The following is a 23,497-nucleotide window of genomic DNA, read 5'->3' on the forward strand; positions in this document are numbered from 1 at the left end:
CACCTCCCCCAGACTCCTTCCTCCTCCATTTTTCCATTTGTTCGTTTAGTAAGCGTCCAGCTGTTTACCATGGACACCATGGGCCGGATCAGAGCCGCCTTTGCAAACCTGCTCATTTTCTCAGTCAACCAAGAAGCATCCAAACTCAGCAAAAGCGCATTTGTTGTTTGTTTCCCTTGGTCTTTATATGTTACCCAACGGAAGACAAAACCCCCAGATTGAGTAATGGGAGAGAAAGCTTAACACCCCCAAAGTCTCGCTACATCTGGACGCTGCCATCCAGCTGCCAAGTTTCAAATGAATGTGCTATAAAATCACTGAGTCATGGAGTTTCTCTCTTTTCCACCCCCTCCTCGATGTAATGCTTCCCCTGAACACACACACACACACACACACACACACACACGCGCGCGCGCGCACACACACACACACGCACGCACACACTCGCGCACACAGGTTGCTGATGGAAACACTAACAGACTCTCAGCTGTAACATCTGTTCAATATGATCTCAGTTCCACCAGCTACATCAAAGCTGCCCTCCTGCAAGTTAATGCAACCGACATCACAAGTGGGATTAAAATCGTGTTTAATAGTTGGATATGACATACACTATTTATACCTCGGGAGCCTGCTAGACTCCTGAAAATTCATACCCTGCACATCCAGAGGAGAGGGGTGGACAGAGGGACACAGGCACCTCGGGGTCTGGGGTGGAGGTGCAGGTGAGACTAGCAAGTATATAAGCCGCCTAGGGACCCGTTCTCTTGGGGCCCTTCAAGAAAGGGGGGAGGGTGCCGAGGATTTTGCAGAGGTAAGGAAGCTTCGGGAGAGAGGCACGCACAGGATGAGCTCAGCATGGCAGGTGTGCAATGGAGATGGGGAACGGGCAGCAGGATGGGTCCCACAACAGGCATATGCTCCATTGCCCTGCTCCCCAGGACTGAAAACCCTATAAAGGACATCCAGGTGGGGAGGGGCCTCCTGGAACTACCCCCTCAAGTTCTGTGGCAGATAGATTCTAGATTCTACCAACTGGCACCATCACCTCCTCAAATACGAGTTGGATTGAGGGACTCCACTCTGCCTCCCAGGATTGGGTGGACATGGGCCAGCCATGCGTTTGGTTCCAGATGGTGAGCACCAGATTCCTCTGCCTCAGAACATGCTTCTCGAACACACAGCAAGATGCAAGCTCCTCCCTAGGTCTCCACATCTCTAGGGTGGCGCCATCAGAGCCCTGGGGTGCCCAGGTTAGCTGGCTAGCCCTGCACAGAAAGAGGGCCCCTGACTGCCATGATGTGGGAAGCTGGCAGCCCTCAGCTTGGGTTGGGGCAAGTGGCACGGAGCGGATGGGCAGCAGCTGGTAGGCGCTACAGGGTTCTGGGGGGTCTCAGCTCTCCTAGGGGGTGGGAGGAGAGCTCTCATGGCTAAGTCCCTGCCGCACTCGTCACTACTTGAATTACGCTTTAGAGACGAAGACTGAGATCATTGAAATACCTGTCATTTCGCTTGTAATTCTCCATGAAATTCCTCCACTGCTGCAGTAGCAGATGCTCCCAGGATCGTGCTCAGCCTCCAGAACTGGGGGCTCATGTGGGGAGATCGGGGTCCCCAGAACAGTCAGCCACCTGCTGCGCAGGGACCAGAGTTCTCTCCCCACCACCCCCGCCCCTGCATCTCTCAAGCCGTCTGCAGATACCAGCACAGCCCTGCGGGCCACCTCCCTGGCCCCAGCTCTGTGCAGGGAGGCAAGACCCAGCTTGGGCACCGGCAGGACAAAGCGGGGCCACAGGCTCAAATGATTCCCAGCTCTGCGGTGGGCTAGGCTCAGTTCCAGCAGGTGATTCTCTGAGGGTCTCAGAACCCCACCTGTGGTCTCAAACAGAGGCTCAGGCCGGGCCGGCTGGAGCCCTGCTCCCCTCACGGTGCCCTTCACACGTGCCCTAGAGGGGTCAGCATTTTTCTTGATGGTCTCTGAGAAATCGCCTTCTTCTTTTCCTGAAAATAGGCTGGCCTGAACCCCTAGGAAGCCCACATGCCCTTCTGGCAGTTTGCTGTGCTCATGGGTGAGGACCAGCCCAAAGATGCAGCCCAGGACCCTGGCTGGGTGGCGGGCACCAAGCTGCCCTCCTCACTCACCCCCGACTTGAATCCCGTAGACCGTGACAAGGAAGAATGGGTTCTGGTCTCTGTTTCCACCTTTCCATCTCTCCGCGTCTTTCTCCCCGTCCCTTTTCTCTAGTTCTCATTACCGTGTGGTCTTTGTCCCCAACACCCTGTCGCCTTCTGTCTGCTTGCCTCCTCTGGTCTTTTCGCTTTTAGTCTGAAGTCTTTGTCTGATTATGTGCTCCTGTGTATACATCTCTCTCCATTTCTCTGCTCTCTGCTTCTCTCTGTCTCTTTTTCTTATTCTTCCTCTGCATTTCTCAGTCTCTGTCTGTCTCTCTGTGTCGCTCTCTCATCTCCATGTCTCTCTTCTGTGTTAGTACCCTGCCTGCCTCCCATCTCTTTGGTCTCTCTGTCTCTGTTTCCTGTCCCTCCCCCCTCTCTACCTCTCCCTACCCTCCCTCCCTCTCTTTTTCCCTCCCCCCTCTCTCCGTCCCCTTCTCTTCCTCCCCCCTCTCTACCTCCCTTTCCCCCCCACCCTCCCTCTCCCTTTCCCTCCCCCCCTCCCACGCTCCCTCCCTCTTCCACCTCCCCCTTTCTCTCTCCCTCCCTCTCTTCCAGCCTCCTCCACCTCCTACCATTTAGCACCTCAGAGCCTGGCTTCCCCTCACATTGAATGAGAAAGACTAGCCCAGCCTGGGGAGCTGAGGGCTGGGTGACACCAGTCAGGGCCCAGCAGAGATGATTAGGCTGATGAAAGGGTGTAAATGCCACTTTGAAGTTAACAGATACACCAGAACCTTTCACAGACAGATATGAAACAGACATTTCAAAGACAAAAAAAAAGTGTATTTAAATGGGGCTTAGTGCCCATCACCCCCCCACTCTGTGCCCCCTGCACCCCCTTTGCCCACCTCTCCTGTCTGAAGTGTTTTGCTCCCTCTCACAAATGGAAGATGGGCAGGCAGCAGGCTCCTGGGGGCCCAGACAACTGTGCTTCCTGGCTGGCTGTTCCTTTAAGCACCAGGCCTTGAATCCACAGTGGGAGCCCAGACCCCACCACCACCAGCAGTGCTGAAGCAGGCACCTCCAGGGAGCAAGGGAGCCCTCTGCTCAGGGCCCCAACTTTCTAGGGAGCCCACCAGCAGGTGGCCACTCGCCAGAATCTCTGGCCTTTGTCCCCCATGTCACCCTGTGAAACTTCCTGCCCCATTTTTCCCCCCAAACCATGGCCACAGTTGCCCAGCCTGCAAGGGAATCTCTTCTCTCTTCAGACCCCCCGCTCGTCAACCTGTCGGTGGAACCACAGCCGGTGCTGGAGGACAACGTCGTCACGTTCCACTGCTCCGCAAAGGCCAACCCAGCTGTCACCCAGTACAGGTAAGAGTCCTGCTAAGGAGGCACCGCCTGGCCACTGGACCCCTCCCCACCCCTGCTGCCTATCACAGAGGGTGTCGATTATGGCCCTGGGCACGCAGCACAGTGCTTGCTTCGCTACCGGTGTCCAGGATCCTTCTCCCCTCCCCGCACACCCATCCAACCCCTGGCCAGGTGGACTTTTCCTTTCTCTCACGCCCATGAAATTTCACGCACGTACCTTCCACTGGAAACAGGAGGTATTCCCCCTTCTGTCTGGATCTCTTGTTTATCCCTTCTCTCTGAAAAGAGGCAGAGAAGCTCAGGGAAAAAAAAAAAAAAGTCAAAACAACCAGGAAGAGCCGTAAGATCAGAACCCAGATTTTAGCCGCGTGCTTACCAAACCGTTCACCTGCGTGGGGTAAGATTTCCGGGGCCGCTGGCCCTATCCAGCAGGCACCTAGGATCGTCTATACCCTTATCCCCTGCGCGCCCCTTGCTCGCAACACTGATAAAAGCACCACTGCTTTTTACACGCTTATCTTTCCCTGTTGATGGAGCGTCTCGAAGGCAAGAACTGTAATTTAGCCACTTAGGGCGCTCAGCGTGGAGCACAGCGCGGGGCACAAACCAGGCACTTCATAATGCGGGCTGACTCATCGGGGCACCTTCCTGCCTGTGCACCGCCACCGCACAAGATTTCAGGGGATGGCGTGCCCTCGGAGACGCTCAAGGGCAGACACTCACCTCCTTGAGATGCCGTGTGGAACTCGCCACGGCCCTAACTCTGTCCGGTCCTTCCCCACCAGCCCAGCGGCCCTAACTCTGTCCGGTCCTTCCCCACCAGCCCAGCCTTGATGGTCGAGCCCAGAGTGTCGCCTCTGCCATGGAGATGGGTTATTAAGCTGCAGCATCAGCCGGTGCCAGGGATGCTAATGGTCCCAGACTAGATAATCAGCCGGCCAGTGGGAGTGGAGGACAGGGGAGACGAGAGGCGGTGCAGCCCAGAGGGCACAATAAGAGGAAATGGGCCAAAGAGGCAGCTAGAGATTCAGGTTGGAAGCAAGGAGGAGCTCCCTGCAGTGCAGATAATTAAACGACACTGGAACCAAAAACCAGGAAAGGCATGGAGACTTTATCCTTGAGGATATTTTAAGAGAGGCTGGAGCCCATCTGTCCTGTCCAATTTAACCATTCACTGGGCTAGAGGCAGGAGAAGGATCCCCGAGACTGTGCGGCCCTGGAGGTCTGGAGGGCAGGTCTGGTTTGGCTGAGATCTGGCATCTGTCTTCAGATGCAAAACAAAGACCCAAAGAGATGCCCTTTCTCTGGGCTTCTACCCTGCACCTGCGATGCCTGGGCTCCTCTCTACAGGGTCAGCTTCTCTCTGCTGTCTGCTCCAGCTGTCTTCCCGCAATCCCTCAACACTAGGGCCCACAAATGCCCATTCCCCTGGGCAGCCCTTGACCCCCACAGGCACCCAAGCAGACACATCCCACATTCACCCTCATAGCCATCCCAAGAATGCCTATTGGACCCAGGAGACCAGAGCATACAACTTCCATTTCTCTTCGCGGCCAGGCTCTGGGTCATCTGCCAGGTTATGAAGGGCTGGGCAGAGGGCAGGGCTGTGCCCTAGGACCCAGCGATGTCCCCCACTCCACCCCTGCCCTCTGACCAGGACAGGGTGAGCAAACACCCAAGAAACCAGGCTGCTGGGCCTGATTGTCAGGGGCACCACTCTCCAAAGGCAGAACACCAGTGATGTGGATGATAAGGTTCAAATCTCCGTATGGAGAGATCATCCATCATAAAGAAATATGACAAGATATTAACAACTAGTGAATCTAAGTGAAGGGAATATGGCACTTAATTGGTCTACTTTTGCAACTTTTCTACAATTTCAAAGTGGTTTTGTGTGTGTGTGTGTGTGTGTGTGTGTTGTAGTTTTGTTGTCATTTTTGTTTATTGAGAGAGAAAGCATGAGCAGGGGAAGGGCAGAGAGAGAGAAGGGAGAGAGAGAATCCCAAGCAGGCTTCCCAGCAGCAGGCAGCTTAGAGCCCAACCGGAGGCTTGAACTCACGAACCGCAAGATCATGAGCTGAGCCAAAACCAAGAGTCAGAGGCTTTGCTGACTGAGCCGCCCAGGTGCCCCACAATGTTTTGGGTTTTTTGTTTTTTTTTTTAACTAAAAAGTCAACAGATAAACAAACAAACACAGAGCATGTAGGTTCTCTTGGCCTCCAGCTCCCTGGTCACAGGTCAGCCCCTGGTTACAGAGGGGCAGTTGTGTGGTGCAGGGAGGGACAGACCTCCCTGCAGATGTTCACTCCCCCTCACGGCCCTCTGATTAGCCAAAGGCCCTGAAAACACTTCAGTGTGCACCACGCTCCCTTCGGGACTCCAGAGACTTTTAGGGAACCCCTCTGGCCACTAGGAAAATTCAGGAGAGAAGGGAGAGGAGGAGAAAGGAGGGGGCAGCCCCGCCCTGCACCCACCCATGCTGGCTCCGCCCCCTGAGAGAGGGCTCGCCCAGCCGGCAGATGGTCCTTCTAGATGTGGTGTTGGGGTCCAAGAGGCAAAGCCTTAAACAAATCTCCTCACATAAGTACATCGATTTTCCCCAACTGACTTTGACAAGACTGCAGGGATCTGTGTTTCTTTACTTCCATTCATCTTGATTGCTTCCTCCTGTTCCACGAAGAGGCTGTGATCTCAGAAAGTAGAGCTAGGCTGCCCTCCACTCCCGCACCCAGAAAGGGGACACGGGTGGGCATGGGAACAGGTGCAGCTGCCCCCCAGGACCAGGAGCCCGAGGCGGGCAGAACAGGCCCGAGTTCACCATGAAGTGTGGCTCCCCACCTGCTTCTCGGTATTGTCCTCCAGGCTCTCCCATGCCCCCCACGCCCCCCACAGGTACCAGGGAGGGGGGACCACCACCCAGCGTAAAACGCAGGGCTACTTAAGGACAGCCTGTCGGCTGTGACAGCCAGGCCTCCTGATTCTGTGATATAAATAAGTAATCCTCTTACATTTACTCCGGCCAAATTAGACATTGATTGGGAAAGGCTTAATCTGACTCCTTCTCAGAGGGGCTCAGGGAGGCGGTGGAGACAACAGTGGAGGCAGAGGTGGGGTGGAGGGGGAGTGCACGGGATCCAACTGGAAGGAGGAGGAGGAGAAAGCAAAGCCAAAGGAGAGAGAGGAAAGGGGAGGGCGGAGAGCTGCGGGTTTGCTCCTGGATCACCCCTGACCCTGTGGCCAACTGCTTGAAGGAGTGGTTTGAGCTTCTGGAAGAAATCCCTACAGAGGGTTTTATTGGTGTGGGAGGGAAATATAGAGGAAAGGAGGAAAAAGACTGAGCAGGATTAGGAGGAGACCCCTGGGGTGTCCCCAAAAGGCCTTGGTGTGGGGCTGTGAAGGGCCCAGCCTCCACAGCCAGCTCCTGCCCGCAACCGTGGGACAGGAGAGTCTAGGAAATCCTCCTGTGCCCCACTCTGCCACTGAGGTAGGGCCAGGCCTTAGGGGGCTAAGGGTAGCCACTGCATAGGGGGGCAGGCTCCCACAGCACAGCACAGCTGGGAACAAGAAAGCTCGGTCCCCCAGCCGTCCTGCTGGGCTCCAGGCCTATGGGAGTCCCAGCAGTTCTAAGCTTCTCAGGGCTAAGCAGGTGGAGCTTTCTCCCTCTGTGACTTACACCATGAAAGGCCCCAGAGAAGAGGAGAAAGCCCCATCGTCTCCAGGAACTCCAATGGCAGAAGACAACGGCCCTGCGAAACCAGCTGGCCCGGGCCCTAGCTTCCCTACCCTCTGCCAGAGGCAGGCCTGGGAGAGCAGGAGAGGCTCACACTCCCCTCCTCCAGGTCCGGCCAGCTGCAGCCCCCCTCAGCCTCCCACCACCTGACCCCACGCTTCCTTCATTCAGCAAGGCTGTAGGAGCCAGAGGTTGGATGTAGATCCCCAACCGTGTGCCTGGGACTGAATTCATCTGCCTCAGGCAGGGGCTGTGCCTGACTGTGAAGTCTGGTCATTAAATTAAAGTTAGAAATTGAAATGATTCATGAATAACTCATAAATGTTTGTTGGGAAGCTCCTTAAGCTCTCGGGGAGCTATGGTTCGCTCTGTTGTTAAACTATAATTGTTATTATTAATCATGTTCTTAATAATTATGTGATATTAACTCACGATAATAACCACATGGTGCCAGCCTGGGCGCCTCATGCGATGCCAAGACGTGGCCGTCTCTCGGGGCTGGCCGGGCCGGACTGAGCATGAAGCCGGGGGAGAGAAGGCAAGAGATGGTTCTCTGTGGTGCTGGGAAAGGCTCCAGGAACACGAGAAGGGGAAGGTGAAGAAGGCAGGGAGGCTGTGGGTACCGGGAGTCACGATCCTGGGGTAACAAAGAAAAACACCCCCCAAAATAGGCTTGGAATAGGAGGAGCCTGGGTGGAGGTTCTGTGATTTAAAAAGTAATTGTTGTCGGGGCGCTTGGGTGGCTCAGTCGGTTAAGAATCCAACTTCGGCTCTGATCTCGCAGTCAGTGAGTTCAAGCCCCGCGTCCGGCTCTGTGCTGACAGCTTGGAGCCTGGACCCTGCTTCGGATTCTGTCACCCCGTCTCTCTGCTCCTCCCTAGCTCACTCTCTGTCTCTCAAAAATGAATAAACGTTAAAAAAATTTTTTTTAAAGTAAGTGTTGTCCACAATGAGGTTAAACCAGAGGAAGCTATTGGACTCTCTCCCTGGAGATCTGTAAAGAAAGGCCCGCCCTCACACACACACACACACACACACACACACACACACACACACACACCTGGGGGCTCCTAGCACTGCCTTAGCTGCCCAGTCACTGGTCCAATGCAGAGATCACCGCCCCAGGGCCTGGACCAAGTCAAGCACAGGGCTTTTCAGTCTCTCCCCTCGGTGGGACCGATTGGCCGATGACAGATGACAGATGTCCACACAGCCCTCTTCCCACCTGTCTGACCAAACTTGAAGGAGCCAAGGCCCTGGGGAGCGAAGCCAGGGTGGGAGTGTAGAGACTGGGCAGGAAAAAGAGCAAGTGCCCTCCATGGGAGGGGAGAGAGGGCACAATGAGGGGACCTACCCTAGGGACAGGGGTCGAGGCAGGAGAGGTAGCGAGCTGGCTGAGTGCAAGGAAGGGCCATCGGGACCCCTGGCTGATACCCCTCCCACAACTCCTCACCTTGTCTGGAAATCAAATTTCTCTGTATGTGTGTGTGCATGCATGTGCGTGTGTGTGTGTGCATGCATGTGCATGGGGGGGGGGGTGCAGGTGTGTGTGTGGGTGCAGGTGTGCATGCATGTATGGGCACATGACATTAGACCTCGGCCTTTCCAGCATGGATCCCAATAAGACAGCACCCTCAGTAGAGCTCAGGGCGGGATGGCCAAGCTGTTGGGGGACCAAGGGGTGGGGTATCCATTTCCTAGCCAGCCAGCCGGGCTGACCTACTGAGTAGTCCACCCCCCTCCCTCCAGAACAACCTGCTTGTCACGTATCCCTCTGTGGAGATTCCTGCCCCCACCACGGGACCCCTAGAGGGGCCTGCCCCATGTGTGACTCACTTTCCTGAGGGATAGGGGTTTCCAGCTCCCAGAGAGATGCCTCTGGGTGGGAGGAACACCCTGGCCACTGGAGGTCCACAGCCACATGCGGGGCCCGTATTGCAGGTGGGCCAAGAAGGGCCAGATCATCAAGGAAGCATCCGGAGAAGTGTACCGGACAGCTGTGGACTACACGTACTTCTCAGAGCCTGTCTCCTGTGAGGTGACCAACGCCCTGGGCAGCACCAACATCAGCCGCACGGTGGACGTCTACTGTGAGTGCAGCTGCTGGGGGTTTCCCCAGGCCAGCCGGCCCTGGGGTATCTCTGCTCAGGGCCAGAGGGACCGTTGCTGGACTCAACGCACACAACATAACAACGCCTCACAAGCTCACAGCGCTCCCTGCTTTAAGAAAAGCTTCCTCGTGTGCTGTTTTGGGTTTACCTTGACCCTCGTAGTAACCCAGGGAGGAAGGATTATTATTCCCGTCACTCAGATGAGGGGAAAGAGGCCCAAAGTCACTCAGTGAGCAAGTGGCAAAAGGAGAACTCAGGCCAGGCTCCTTGGGAATCTGCTCCCTCCCTTTGGAGACCCGAGGACACATCCCTTCCAACGGCCTGGGAGGGACCCCGGTGAACCAGCCCATCACTGACGGGCAGGCTGGATGTGTTCACGGCAATAAGCGTTAGCTCATCTACTACACTTTCTGATTTTAAAGGCACTTTGACAAACTTTCTTATATCTGACCCCTCCCCTTGCCCCAGTGGCCCTAACAGAAAGTGCTATTACTCCCTTTTTACGTCAAGGGACTAATTCCGGTCTCCTGACCCTGGATTTCACACTCTTCTGCTCCTCCAAAGCAGCTAAGCGGCTCCCTGCACACCCTCCCTTCACTGCGCCTACAATTCCACCATTGCACCCACTCTGGGGACCAAGGCTTGGTCTGCAGAAGGCTCTGGTTACAGGTGTTCTGCGCTGGGGAACCGGAGAGGAGCTTCCATTAACGCTCACCAACCCTTAGCAGGGGCATGGGAAACTGGACCAGGCCCAGCTACTTCCCAGGGGTTGGAAAAAAGCTGGGCAGGGCTGGAACAGAGGATAACCTGAGGGCCCGGGGGAGCGGAGAATACAGGGAGAGGCCTGGCTTCCTCTGCCTTGTACTCCTTATCTCAGAGCCCCTTGGAGGACCCTGGGAGGGCTCTGGGACCTGGGCCCGGTGCACAGGGTAACTCAACTCCAGGGCACAGAACTGAAGCATGGAGGAGGTGGGCAATTGCCCTGAAGGCAGACACATAAAGATCCTAATGCCCAGGATTTCTGGGGCAGGAGGAAGTCCCCTCTGCCTGTGCACTGGGCCTGGGGTGGGGGGAGGGGTGGAGAGGACTTCCCAGAACCAGGACAAAGGGCAGGAGATGGGAGAGCCCTGGAGGCAAATCGTGGCAGAAATAGGGCTGTTGCTGCCAGTGGGTGGACCCAAGGGAAGCCAGGGGTCTCTTACTTCCGGTGTCCCTCTCTGGGACCCCTCTCCTCAAGCTCCCAACCCATCAAGAGCCCTGTCTCCCCCTCCCTCCCTTCACAGTTGGGCCCAGGATGACCACGGAGCCCCAATCGCTGCTCGTGGATCTGGGCTCTGATGCCGTCTTCAGCTGTGCCTGGACAGGCAACCCATCCCTGACCATCGTCTGGATGAAGCGGGGCTCTGGTGTGGTAAGTCCTCAACTCAGACCCCACAGGGCCTTTGACCATGGGAACTGCCTTCTGGGGCCCCTCACACTCTTAGATTGGGGACATCAGCCTCCAGGGTGAGCTGAAGGGAGAAGAGCCCCAGAAAGAGGAGAGGGATGGGGCACCTGGGTGGATCAGTCGGTTGAGCGTCCGACTTCGGCTCAGGTCATGATCGCACGGCTTGTGAGTTCGGGGCCCTGCATCCGGCTTTGTGCGGACAGCTCGGAGCCCGGAGCCTGCTTCGGATTCTGTGTCTCCCTCTCTCTCTGCCCCTCCCCCACTTGCGCTCTGTCTCTTTCTGCCTCTCAAAAATAAAGAAAAATAATTAAAAAAAAAAAAAGAGGAGAGGGACCCCAGTACCCACATGAACCCCTTTAACCCTAAACACATTGAACCATTACAGTTTTGCCCTATCACAAACTCTACTAAAAAAAAAAAAAAAAAGAAAGAAAAAGCAAGTGGGGGGACCTGGGTGGCTTAGTCAATTGAGCGTCCGACTCTTGATTTTGGCTCAGGTCGTGATATCACGGTTCATGAGTTCAAGCCCCGAATCAGGCTCCGCACTGATGGTGTCCAGCCTGCCTGGGATTCTCTCTCTCTGTCCCCCTCTCTCTGCCCCTCTCCCCACAAATAAATAAATAAACTTAAAAAAAAAAAAAAGCTGGTGGCCACCAATAATGCTGGGAGTAAAAGTCTCTAGACAGGCTTTTCAACTTCCCCCAAATAGTTAAGTAATCCTTCAGCTTTTGAGTTAAATGCTGCTTTCTTCTTGTGTTCCTCTTTTAAAATATATGTGTTCTTTAGTGTGTGTGTGTTTATCAGACGTCCCTCCCCTCAGGAGGACCAGCGAGAGCCTTGGGGAGGGAAGTTAAGGGAGAGGCAGATAGAAACCGACCTCTGTGCAGCCTAGTACGTGCCGGCACTGCACCACCCCATGAGCACGACTGCCCCCCACTGCAGAAATAAGGAAAGCTCAGCAGAGCAGATATGCAACTGCCGAAAGCCACCCAGGTGGTCACTGCCAAGGTCAAGATTTGAACTCAGAGCTAGCTAATGCCAAAGTCTTTGGGTCACCCCAAACTCTATCTCAAAAGGATACTGAAAATGCCTCAGAAAAGACAGGTGCAGGCACCCCCAAACAAGTTCAGCGGGACCAGCCCGGTACCGGCTGGTGGGGAGCCCTGCCTGTGTGAGAAAGCCTCAGGACCCCAGCCAGGAGGTGCCCCTCCCCCTTCCACACTCACCCCTTCCCCCATGTGCCTGGCCCTTAGACACCGAGGCGTCTGTGCTGTGGACCTCCTCTGGACAGCTCAGTGGCCACCCTGCCTCCTACCCCGCCCCTGGTTCTTACTGAGGTGCTGGAGACTGTTGTCATGTCCAGCAGGCCTGGGACACAGGCCTTCAGGTTCTTCAGGTTCTGGGACACAGAGAGAGCCGGGCTCCGTTTTCTGTATCTGATCCTCCCCCGATTCTCCTAGGTCCTGAGCAATGAAAAGACACTGACCCTCAAAACCGTCCGTCAAGAGGATGCTGGGAAATATGTGTGCAGAGCCGTGGTGCCCCGGGTGGGAGCTGGAGAGCGAGAGGTGACCCTGACAGTCAATGGTAAGACCTTCACTCATGCTAGGGGAGGTAGGAGGGAGCAGAGAGGGGCCCAAGGCATCTTGGTCCCAGGCATTGCCTCAGAGGGGCGGTCGCTGGTTCTGGACCTTGCTCCCACCTCCAACCCTGGATCCATAGCAATTCTGTCCACCTCTTCGAGCCTGTGTCTAAGCCCAGCCCCGAGGGGAGGAAGGACCTGGCTAGATGGGTCACCTTCCCCCTTCTTTGTTACTCCTAAGGGGTCCCAGCCCTAACAGTGGTAGCTAATGAATTTTATCCTGGCCAGGCAGAGAGGGTCAGAGGGTCACTAGACAGTCAATTTAGATCCCGTGTCTACCCTTGACCTTGACCTTGGCCCTGCAGGGCATTTAAGGGAGCATCTCCGTGACTCCTGGTTGGCGCCTTCCCATTGCATTAGAGCTGCTCAAGCAGAGAGACCTGCCACAATTTCCACAAGACCAAGCATTCAGGGGGTCCTCCTGAAGGCACAGAACGTGTCTTATTACACATGATAAAACCATTACAGCAGGAGAGCGTTTTCATATCTCTCCAAGAACACAGTTCGGGTTACTAGATGACTGTTAAATGACACATTTAGGGGACGGCGCGTCGAACCAGGCTCGGATGGTGGGATGCAGAAGGTCACAGAGAAGCTGGGTCAGACCCAAGAAGCCTGTAGCACCAAGATGGAAATCCGACGTCCCCGTCACGATACGTGCTTGGGCCGTGGTGGGGAACCAAAGCTGCCGGTTTGAGAGAGCGAGAAAAGCTAAGGCCAAGTCCCTCTGGTGTTTCCAAACTTCCTCTCTCCACTGGGCTTTTGGTTTCCCTTTTCAAGCCCTCTTGCCCCACGTAGTCTGCCTCATGCCTCAGGTCAAAGTCCTGGGGCTCTGAGCCCCGGACCCACACGTACAGGGCCTCTGGGTCCTGTCCCCAGATGGGGGTCCTGAGGAGGGGCTGAGTCGTGTTCTAGAAATCTGCCCCGTCGGCTTCATCTCGATCCAGGAAGCTGCCCGCAGGCAGCCTCATCTACTCTCCCCCTTCGCTGGCAAACTGAAACCGGCCTGGTGCCTCCACAGCCATCCCCTTCTGACTTCTTCATTAGCCAGACCCGCTCCATCGATTTCTTTTCCCCTCCTCCTCCCCAAGAGCCAGGGCAGCCCCAGAGGGAGGGTGAATCTGCTCAGACCCCGGGGACACTCACAGGCCGCCTGTCCTGGGCAGAACCCTGACTCAGGAGTCTTCCTGCCTTCCTCTGTGTCCCCAGGACGCCACCAATAAATTGGCGCTGCAGGGCTAAAAATAACAGCATCTGATCGCGCGCCTCCGTATATCCATGGCAACACAGGCTGCAGCCTTTTCCTGTTGCTCTGGAGTCTGACACTCAGCTCCGGCACCAGGCCCTGGTGAAATCAGCAGCTTCCCCCGCTGCCCTGCCCATGACTGCGGCCACCGGGCTGGGGGCCTTCAGACTCCCACGTGGCCTCCAGGGTCCCCACGCCTGAAGCTGTTCAAGGAACATCCTCATTTCCGGGGAAAACGGTGGCTAAAGGAGGGACTGACATCCCATTGCCACTTTACACATTCAGGCATTTCCCAATAGGGATTCAAAGTGGTTTCTTGGTGGGGGAGGTGAGGGGGACGCACACATTGGAGGGACATTTCTCTTGGAAGGGGCACCCCAGCCTGTGCCCTGGCACCTACCCAGGGTTTAATCTGCACCTGCCAGGGATCATGTTTACACCCCCTCCTCTGCCTCCAGTCGTGGCACCAGCTCCCCCAGGTCTCCAGGAAGAGAAACGCCCAAGGGATCAGAGTGAAGCAAGGAAGCCGTTCGTTTGTTTCTGCCAAACTAAGGCCATCTTGCCCTGATGCCCGGGGACGGATTAAGTGGCCCAGGGGGAAGAGCCTGCCAGCCGGGCACAGGAGAGGAACTGTCTAGAGAACAGGTGCAGGGATGGCGGAGCCTTTTGGAAAGGGGCCTGCACTGGGCTCAAGAGACAGGACAGTATGAAAGGATCCAAAACGAGATGGGGTTCTCCTCACAGCAGATCCCGGCTGGTGGGCGACTGCGTCCCGTTGCCCTTTGGGGAGCAAACTGGCACAGGTCTCAACTGCTTTGGCTCCAACCCAGGATCTATGTATGGGCAAGGGGAGATAAACCACACTCCCGCTGTGCTTTGATTGCCCAACCCCATCTACCTTTGTTCTGATTTCTTTTTTCCTCTAAAAAGCCCTTAAACACACACATTTGCCTGATGGCTTTTAGAACGCCTGAGGACCACCCCCGGAGAACTCCTAGCTCCTGGGAGGTGAAGGGAAACAGTTTTGTGGTATCATTACTTTCAGCTAACAGCGAAACAAAGTGCCCTCCAAGTTCCTAAAACATCCAGCCCTCCTGCCTTCTTGGCCAAGGACTTCTTGGAGCATAAATATCCAAGAGAGAAACTAGGCCCACCCACATTCAGAGGCAACCCGGGGTGGAAGCCCTTATCTGGAGGGTCCCGGCTGTTAGCCATCCTGAACTCAGTAGCAGTCACCTGAGTGTCTCCCAGTAGCCCCCCAAACCCGTTGGCTGAGAGGTACTCATAGAAATGCAAATCTGTTTTAATTCAGGTGGCTAATAAACAGCAATTATGTTTGCGCCATTTTTGTTTTGTTCCCAGCATAAATTTGCCTGTCCTCCAGATCCCTTGTTCCAGCTCTTTTTCCTCGCTTTTCCGCCACCAGAGCTCCAACCTTTGCCCCGGGGATTGGGAAGGGAGCATGAAGGTCTCCATCCCTACACCCCTTGTTCAACCGCCCAATCCAGCCAGGAAGTTAGCTGAACAAATGGCTGAATTAGCCTCTCCTCCCTCCCCCTCTCCCTGCCGGGTGGGCGCGTCCTGTAGGAAAGACTTAGGTTAGATAAAAGGCAGAACTGGACGGGAAGCACTCTTAGATTTCAGGTTCCAGGTGGACTGTCTAGGCTGTGGGATGAGGTGGATAAGGCAGGTACTCCTGGAGACATCGACAAACATTTCCCTCTCTCTGTCTCTCTCTCCCTTCCTACTCACCCCCCCCCACCCCACACTAGATGGGATGTCAGGATCAGCTTTGGAGCGTGGTCTCACCTGGTGTGTAAGTGGAAGCAGGCAAAGCAATGAACCACGGGCTCTCCTAAGACACCTAAGAGATGAGAGCTGTGAACATGTCCGGCCATTGGTGATCCCCAATGTGATCTCCCCTTGGTAGAGGAACAACATCCCACCATTTATTTCTCTTCCTCCCGGGCTTGCCCAACCTTGCGAGGACTCCTGGTTTGTTAGGCAAGAGCACCCTCTCCTGGCCGTGGGGGAAAATGGCTTGAAAATGGAAACCCCTGGGTAAGGCGGAGGTGACATTAGAGCCAGCATTACTTAGTGGCTTTCCTCCCGGACACTTCCCCTACTCCCTTCTCAGTTTCCCACCTCCTTCATAAAGCTTTCCCCACCATCCGCCAGGCAGCAGAATTCTCTCTCCTCTGAAGTCGGTCAGCACTTCATCCATACTGCTCCATTGTACGAACACTCACCACCTTTTATTACAGTTATTTATGTCTTCTGGGCATTCTGACTTAGAAGCGTTCACTCGTCATCCCTTGAGAGGTTTATGACTGAACGCTTAATTTATCTTCGAGTCTCCTGCCTTGCACTTTACCTTACACATACAGGCCTTCGGTAAATGTTTGCTGAATACTTGAATTAATGGATCAACTTCTGAACAAGCCCAAGAAGGGTCCAGCCAGGGAACCTGCCTTTCCTGAATCCCTGATGTGATGCTGTCTCCCCCACAGGACCCCCCATCATCTCCAGCACCCAGACCCAGCATGCCCTCCACGGGGAGAAGGGTCAGATCAAGTGCTTTATCCGGAGCACGCCGCCCCCCGACCGAATTGTAAGTGCCCTGGGGCCGGGAGGGGAGGGTTTGGGGTTCTGCCAGCACAGCCAGCGGCCTGGCGGGTCACCTCAGCCCGCAGCTTGTAACCACCGGGCCAGTCAGTGCACAACCTCCAAGCTTCCTGTCCTCTGTGGGGGAAAGTATACCCGCCTTGTGTCTCTTGGAAAGGCGTCACGAAGACAAGGTGATCCCAGGGTTCATCTGCAAGTGCATTTAACTCTGCTGTCCAGCTGTGCCCTAACAGTAATGCTTCCAAGCAAAATCTGCATGCTGGGAGCAGAGGGGCAAGCGAGGTTGGCTGAAAGAAATGCCAGGTGAGGGGCGCCTGGGTGGCTCAGTCAGTTGAGCGTCCGACTTCGGCTCAGGTCATGATCTTGAGGTCTGTGAGTTCGAGCCCCGCATCGGGCTCTGTGCTTACAGCTCAGAGCCTGGAGCTTGCTTTGGATTCTGTGTCTCCCTCTCTGTCTGCCCCTCCCCTGCACATGCTCTGTCTCTCTCTGTCAAAAATAAATAAACATTAAAAAAAAAAAAAAAAAAAAAAACTTAAAAAAAAAAGCCAGGTGATTTCTTCCCTTTCCTGGGTTCAAGGCAAACTTTGGCAAAATCTTAAAGAGTATGGTTTATAGTCCGCAGACTCCTTTTCTGCATGCCCTAGAGTCCTTCTATGTTGGCCTCCACTGCCCTAATGCCCACGGAGAGCCCTACCCGACTTATCAAGGTTTCGCCTCTAAAAGTATCATTCCATTTCCCCTCCCTTCCTCAAAACTCACGCCCGCAGTGCAGCTAAGGCAGCCTGAAGAGTTCACACTTTGGCCCTGCTGGGTGTTTGCGTTTGCAAAAGCAAGGGTCTTCACCCAAGTCCATCGGAAACTGGTGCAAGCCCAGGCAGGAAAACAAAGATGAGCATTTTCCAGCATTCCTGGGAGTCAGATACTATTTTTAGTAAATCCCCATTGCCTAGGACAGACATCTATTCTATCAGGACATAGAAGACTGCCCCAGGGTCAGCTCCACAGGGCTGTTCGACCCTCCCACAGTGCGGTGGTGCCAGGGAGGGCGTAGGGGACGCGCACTGAACAACAGGTGCCTGTGACTGCCAGAGGCTGGGCTGCTGAGGCTTTAAAGCTAAAGATGTCGTTCTGTAAACTCCGATTATTATCAGAGTATTATTGCTGTTACATGCTTTCTCGGGCATTCAATTCACTCACCATCCAAAAATTCACACAAAAATTGCAAGAATTCACCCATAGAACTGATACCTACACCTCCCCTTTCGCTTCACTCTTTAATATTTTAAAATGAGGGGCACCTGGGTGGCTCAGTCAATTAAGCGCGCGACTCTTGGTTTCGACTCTCTGTGAGATCGAGCCCCACATCAGGCTCTGTGCTGGCAGGGTGAAGCCTGCTTGGGATTCTCTCTCTCTCCCTCTCTGCCCTTCCCCCCATTCTCCCACATGCTCTCTCTCTTTCAAAATAAATAAATAAACGTGTTTAAAATTTTTAAATGATAACTGTAACACATGCCCATTGCAGAATAGTCGACTCACTCTTGATCTCTCTCTTCATAGAGCTCTGACTCTTGGCCAGTGGTTCTCAACTGGGACAATCTTGCCCCCCCACCCCCACCCCGGGGACATTTACCATTGTCTGAAGACATTTTTGTTTGTCACAATTGGAAGGGGGCCACCAGCATCGAGTGGGTGGAAGCCAGGGATAGTGCCAAACTTCCCTCAGTGCATGGGACAGCACCCACAACCAGGAATGATCCAGTCCAAAATGTCACCCACCCCAAGCATGAGAAAGCACTGTTGGCTCCCCAGTGCCCTCCAAGCATTTGCCTGCACTGACCACCATCTTCTCACAAGATGAGGCTCAGTCACTCTGGGGCTGGTCTTCTGCCGCTACCTGCCAGGGCAGCACAGGGTCAGTGGTACCCGCACAGGCCAGCCGAGGGAGGGCTCCAATCGCTGTCACAGCGTTCCTTGTTTGCCTGGAAAATGTCCCAGTGCAGACCCACTTAAGGCTTCCCTTAAGACGATGGAAATATCATCTGGGAGGCAGCATGGTGGCTCTGGTAGGCATCTTCTCCTAACTGAGCAACTTGGACAGGCCTGGTCCTGGAAGGAGAACGTGCTGGAGTCCGGGACGTCGGGGCGCTACACGGTGGAGACGGTCAGCACCGAGGAGGGGGTCATCTCCACCCTGACCATCAGCAACATCGTTCGGGCTGACTTCCAGACCATCTACAACTGCACCGCCTGGAACAGCTTCGGCTCTGACACGGAGATCATCCGGCTCAAGGAACAAGGTAGGAGCCTCCAGGGCCACCAGGGGGTGATGGGACCAGCAGACCCCCTCCCCACCTAGGGCAGGGCCCCAGGCGAGGTCTTCCGGGGTCCTGAGGGGACAGAGCCCAGCTAAGGCTACAGGCAGATTGAGCCCAAGGACAAGTCACAGCGCTCTTCCTAATGTGCTACACGGCCTTGGTCAGGTCACCGAAGGGGCTCTCTTTGGTCCAGGTCCCCCAAGACAAAGCCATTATCCCACACCAGGAAAGGAGACGGGGAGAAAGCTGCTGAGGATGATGGTTCTTCAGGGCAACGTTTTAGGGATAGGTGACCGACCACAGAGCAAGCCAAATTGACTGCCATGATCAGCCTTCCAGCAGCTTCTAAGGGCCCTGGCTTCTGTGCACTTGGCATTTCCCTAGTGCCCTTAGGGGTGTGTGATCCACTGAGGACTGTCCCTGCGGGGATACACCGGAAGCGATGTGTTGGGGAGCCTAGCCTAGCCTGTTAAGATGACAAGCCAGTCCGGTCACCTGAAAGTCCCCCAAAGTACACATGCTAGGCTGAGGGGCAACACTGGAGCTGCCCCAGTCCCCGGAACTTGGGGGGTCAGGTTCAGATCACCTGTACTTCCTCCAGGAACATAGGAGACACACACACCACTGTGCTCTGAAGGCCCCCCCCCACCCCCCGTCAGAGGGCAGCGCTGGGCAGGAGGGCTCAGACCTGCTGGGTGCGTGAGAGGGAGGAGGAGAAAGGGGAGGAACGAGGCTCACCCCACTGTGGCCTCATGTACAGACTGCCCAGCTCCTGGTCAGGGAGATGCTGAGTACTCCAGTGTCTGCTCTAAGGTCTCATGTGGACCAGAGGGTGGGAGCCTCAGAGGGGCGCGGCAGCGCGGTTCCCAGAAGCTCAGCGGACGGCTGGTCCTGGGACGGGCGGCACATCTTGCCCCTTTGCCAGGGGACTCGGTCTGTGGCAGACAGGACGGTCCGGGGTCCTCGGCCCTGGCGGTGTCTGACTCCTCCAAGATGAAGGCTCACCCACAGGCTGTCAGGCCCCGGCAAGAGTTTCTGGGCCCAGCAGGTGGTCTCAGCTGGACCCTTTGGACCTCAGCGCTACCCTGTGGATCAATGTCTCCCTACACCTCTTCACTAATAGGTGCTGCTTTGCATAATGCTTTGCACATAATTTGCATACTATCATCTACACATCATCCTAAACCCTCCCAGCGCCCCCTCCCCGTTGCTTGCCCTCCATGTCTTCCCCTCAGTGCCCCCACCTCCATGCCCTCCCCTTAGTGTTCAAACCCCAACCTCTCCAGACACTCCCACCCTCCCAAGCTTAACTTCTCTCTCTGGTCCCTCCCCCGCTCTGGAGTCTCTTCTAAGTCAGTCTGAAAGAACTCCAAGTTCAGTTCAGTTAGCTTGGGTCTGTGGGATGGTCCCGGAACCATGAGAGAGGAGGGAGCCCCTCATCCCAGTCCCCACCAGATGGCCGGCCCCAGTCCCACCCCACCCTGGCCAGCCAGGCCCTGGCTGTGGACGCTTGCTTTATTTCCAAACAGGTTCGGAAATGAAGTCGGGAGCCGGGCTGGAAGCAGGTACGGAAGGAGACATGAGAGCTCCCTGGGCGGGGAGGAAGGGACCTCTGGGCTAGTGGGGGAGGGACCCTAAAAGGGGGAGGGAGGCCTGCGCAGGCCACTAACTTCTCTGCCCTCCCCCCGCTTCCAGGCTTTAGTGCAGCCAGAGCAGGGAGAGGGGTTCCCAGCCAGCTTGGGTCCATGGACTCCAGAGACCTGTCCCCTCTGTCACTGCCACCAGAGCCCAAAGGCTCCTCGCAGCCCAGGACATTGGTTCTTGCTCCTCCCCCTCTGTCCCTCCCATCCCTTCTCTTCTTGGAAGCCCCACTCCTCCCCTCTCGGGTCAGCTCGCCCCCAGGCCTGGCCTCCCTCTGTGTCCAGGCTCTCCCTGACTCTTCCTGCTTCTCAACATCATCACCAGCTTGGCCGTGCTTCCCAGGATGCCAGGGCCTCCCAGCACCTTGGCTGCATAATCCATGCTAATCCATGCTTTCTGCTCAGCTGCCTCTGTCCCCCTTCCCCAACACAGCTCCCCATGGAATTGTCATCGCACCCATCCTGCTGAGGCTGCTGGGCAGTGCCTCCCTCTCTAGGCTCCCAGCAGCAAAGCGGTCATCGGGCTCCCAGGATTCAGTGGCTCTGTCTTGGGACCCCACAGGAGGACCATTGCCCCGACTGTCCAAGCGGGAACCCAAAGGGAGAATCAGGGCATTGCAAGCCAGACTCCACGGGGCCCGACAAAGACCATAAGGAAGATGTGGGGGGTCCTCTGCCACATGGACCCTGAAGGAGCTAGGCCCTGCCAGTTCCTTCATCAGACTCCTTGTGGGGCCCACACACCCTCCCCTTTGGGCGGACATGCCCCTTTAAGAGCATCAGCCCTGGCACAGGCCAACTCCCAGGCAGCACACTACAGCTCCTGCTGTATTCTCCCTGTCACCCCTCAGAGCCACTCCCAGCGCTGGAGGTGGTGTCGCCTTCCTGTCTCCATCTCACCTGTGTCTGTTCACACTCATCTGCAGTCCCTGACACCTTCCTTCATGGCAGAGTCCAGTCCCCCTCCTTGGAAGGAGGAGAGGCTGAGCAGGCCGCCCCTCCCTCCAGGCCCTCTCCAGGGGACATCCGAGAAGTAAAACCTGCACAGGTGGCCTAGAGCAGACCTCAGGGAGCCAGGCAAGGAGAAAATACACAAGCGGGTTGCACAGGGAATGCCACCCCGGTGGTCCCCCTGTTCCCAGCAGACCCTCTCTCTCTCTCTCTCTCTCTCTCTCTCTGCCCCTGCCTGCCCACTCAGGAACAGTTCTCCAGATAAGTCGGTGCCTTCCCAGCTGTTAACAAGTCGAGGAAAGGTGGCCTCACAGGATGCCAGAGTCAAAAGTCACCTTAGATACTATTCATTGCCTGGTTCTCTAGTTTTATGGGAGAATATTGAGGTATGGAGAGCTTAAGGAACTTTTCATGGTCATCCTTTGGCTCTGAGCTCGTCTGAGACAAGACTCCAGTTTTTCCAAGGAGACTCACTAGGAATCGAGGAGGAACTAAATCAAACGCAAATTAATAAAAGTCAAAAGTACAGAACCAATGAGCTTTCCTTTCCTAAAAGAATTAAAACCTGGAGATAGAATCACCTTATTTGCCCAAAGCAAGCTCATGGGTCTGAGTTCTACTGAGCTCTGGTCCCCTCTTCCACTTCTGAGTGTTGAGCCCAACCCAAACACTTCCCATTTTTCATCCCTGAGTGTTCTCCACATCCACCTTCTCCTGTCCCCTCCCCTGTCACTCTAACAGTGATCTTGGCCACCAAGAGGCAGGTGATGAGTGCACTACTGTGCATAACCCTGGGGTGGGAGGAGAGTACCAGCATCATCACCAATACTGTCATCCCCAGGCACCTGCTCCCCCTGGGGGGAAGACACCCGCCACCACCCCCCCCCCCCCGCCCTGCTGCATCCAGAGGCCGGAGCTTGAGGGCTTGTTCCTCTCTTCCTTGCTTTAAAGCAAACAACAGCAATGAAAGGCTAACCCCCAGCCCAAGACAAATCCCTAGACGTCCTGCAGTCACCCACACTGACGATGTGGGACAGGTTAGGGGACAGGGAGGCTCTAAAAGGACTTTTCTTCTCATCTAAGGTTCTGACCTGCTACATTTCTTCCCATACAGAAACAGGAGAAAATACTCGAATAGACCCGGAGCCAGGCTCAGTTCCAAGGCCTTTACCTGCATTCACTCATCTAATGTTTATTTATTTCTTGAGAGAGAGACAGAGACAGAGCGAGAGTAAGGGAGGGGCAGAGAGAGAGGGAAACACAGAATCCAAAGCAGGCTCCAGGCTCAGCTGTCAGCTCAGAGCCCGATGCAGGGCTCGAACTCGCGGACCACAGGATCATGACGTGAGCTGAAGTTGGCCACTTAACTGACTGAGCCACCCAGGCGCCCCTGCATTCACTCATCTAAACCCCATAACAACCCCCCTGAGTTGGGTACTATAATTATCCCATTTTAGAGAAAAGAGAGGTGAAGTAAGTTTCTCAGAAGAAGTGATGGAGTCTGGGCTGTACCAAGCACGTGAACTTTAGAGGATGCTGTGTGATACAGCAGACAGAGCTAGGTAGGGAGCAAGAGGAAGCCTGGATTTGCCCTGGCTCTACTGTAGCTGTGTGTCCTTGACCAAGTCAAATGACTTCTCTGGACCTCAGTGTTTCCATCTACAAATGGGAGGCTTGGACTCAGCAGGCTGTAAGGTCTCCCTGCCCCCGCATTTTCTAATTCTATTCCCAGTGGAACTCTTCAGGGCTCCAAATCCTGTGCTCCGGCCCATATGCAGCCACAGAAGGACCGGGGCTATCTGGAACACCCCTCCCCCCATACCTGCCCCTCCCCTTCTGCATCTCTACTGGGCTAGGGAGCTAGACTGCGAAAGAAACTCAGCAGGGAGTGAGGGCTTGCCTAGCTGGAGGCTTCTCTCCCGGAGGGCTGCCTAGATGCCCAGAGCACTGGCCCAAGAGGACTGGGGGGTGGGGAGGTTCGAGGAAAAGGATAGTTTCTCCTTAGAGAGGTGGGAGGGGGGAGATGCGATCCCATGCACCCCCCAACCCCCTCCACCCCAGCACCTCAGACTTGGGCCTCTGGCGGCTACCACCCTGATGCCCAGCAGGCCCCTGCAGCCACTGCCCGACAGAGTATTCCTGGTTTAGCACAGAGGGGAGCTAAACAGTACCCAGCCTTGCTTCTCATCTCCCGTTAGCCCTCCCCGCCCCGCCCCTCCCTGTGTCTGCTTGCCTCCCTCCCCACCCGCCCCTGCTCCTGCCCTCCCCCTATCCTCCCACCCCTCCTCCACCCTGAGTCCC

At 55.5% G+C, this 23,497-nt stretch overlaps 1 protein-coding gene across 5 annotated transcripts in view; it reads left to right on the forward strand.

Moving 5' to 3' along the window:
- The window catches only part of KIRREL3 (kirre like nephrin family adhesion molecule 3), a 554,399-nt gene that overhangs the window by 524,302 nt on the left and 6,600 nt on the right, over positions 1–23,497 (forward strand). For 3 of the 5 annotated variants that reach the window (XM_086678697.1, XM_086678698.1, XM_086678700.1), the window contains exons 8-14: positions 3,384–3,489; positions 9,161–9,309; positions 10,614–10,741; positions 12,238–12,364; positions 16,176–16,276; positions 18,389–18,587; positions 20,135–20,170. In XM_086678697.1, the coding sequence (XP_086534823.1) occupies positions 3,384–3,489; positions 9,161–9,309; positions 10,614–10,741; positions 12,238–12,364; positions 16,176–16,276; positions 18,389–18,587; positions 20,135–20,170 (846 nt within the window). The remainder of the gene's footprint in view (positions 1–3,383; positions 3,490–9,160; positions 9,310–10,613; positions 10,742–12,237; positions 12,365–16,175; positions 16,277–18,388; positions 18,588–20,134; positions 20,171–23,497) is intronic. The other 2 variants (XM_086678699.1, XM_086678701.1) reach the window with 1 other exon arrangement.

The sequence above is a fragment of the Puma concolor genome, chromosome D1 (genome assembly GCF_028749965.1).
Source record: "Puma concolor isolate L17-30 chromosome D1, mPumCon1.1.hap2, whole genome shotgun sequence".
In the NCBI taxonomy this organism is placed as follows: domain Eukaryota; kingdom Metazoa; phylum Chordata; class Mammalia; order Carnivora; family Felidae; genus Puma; species Puma concolor.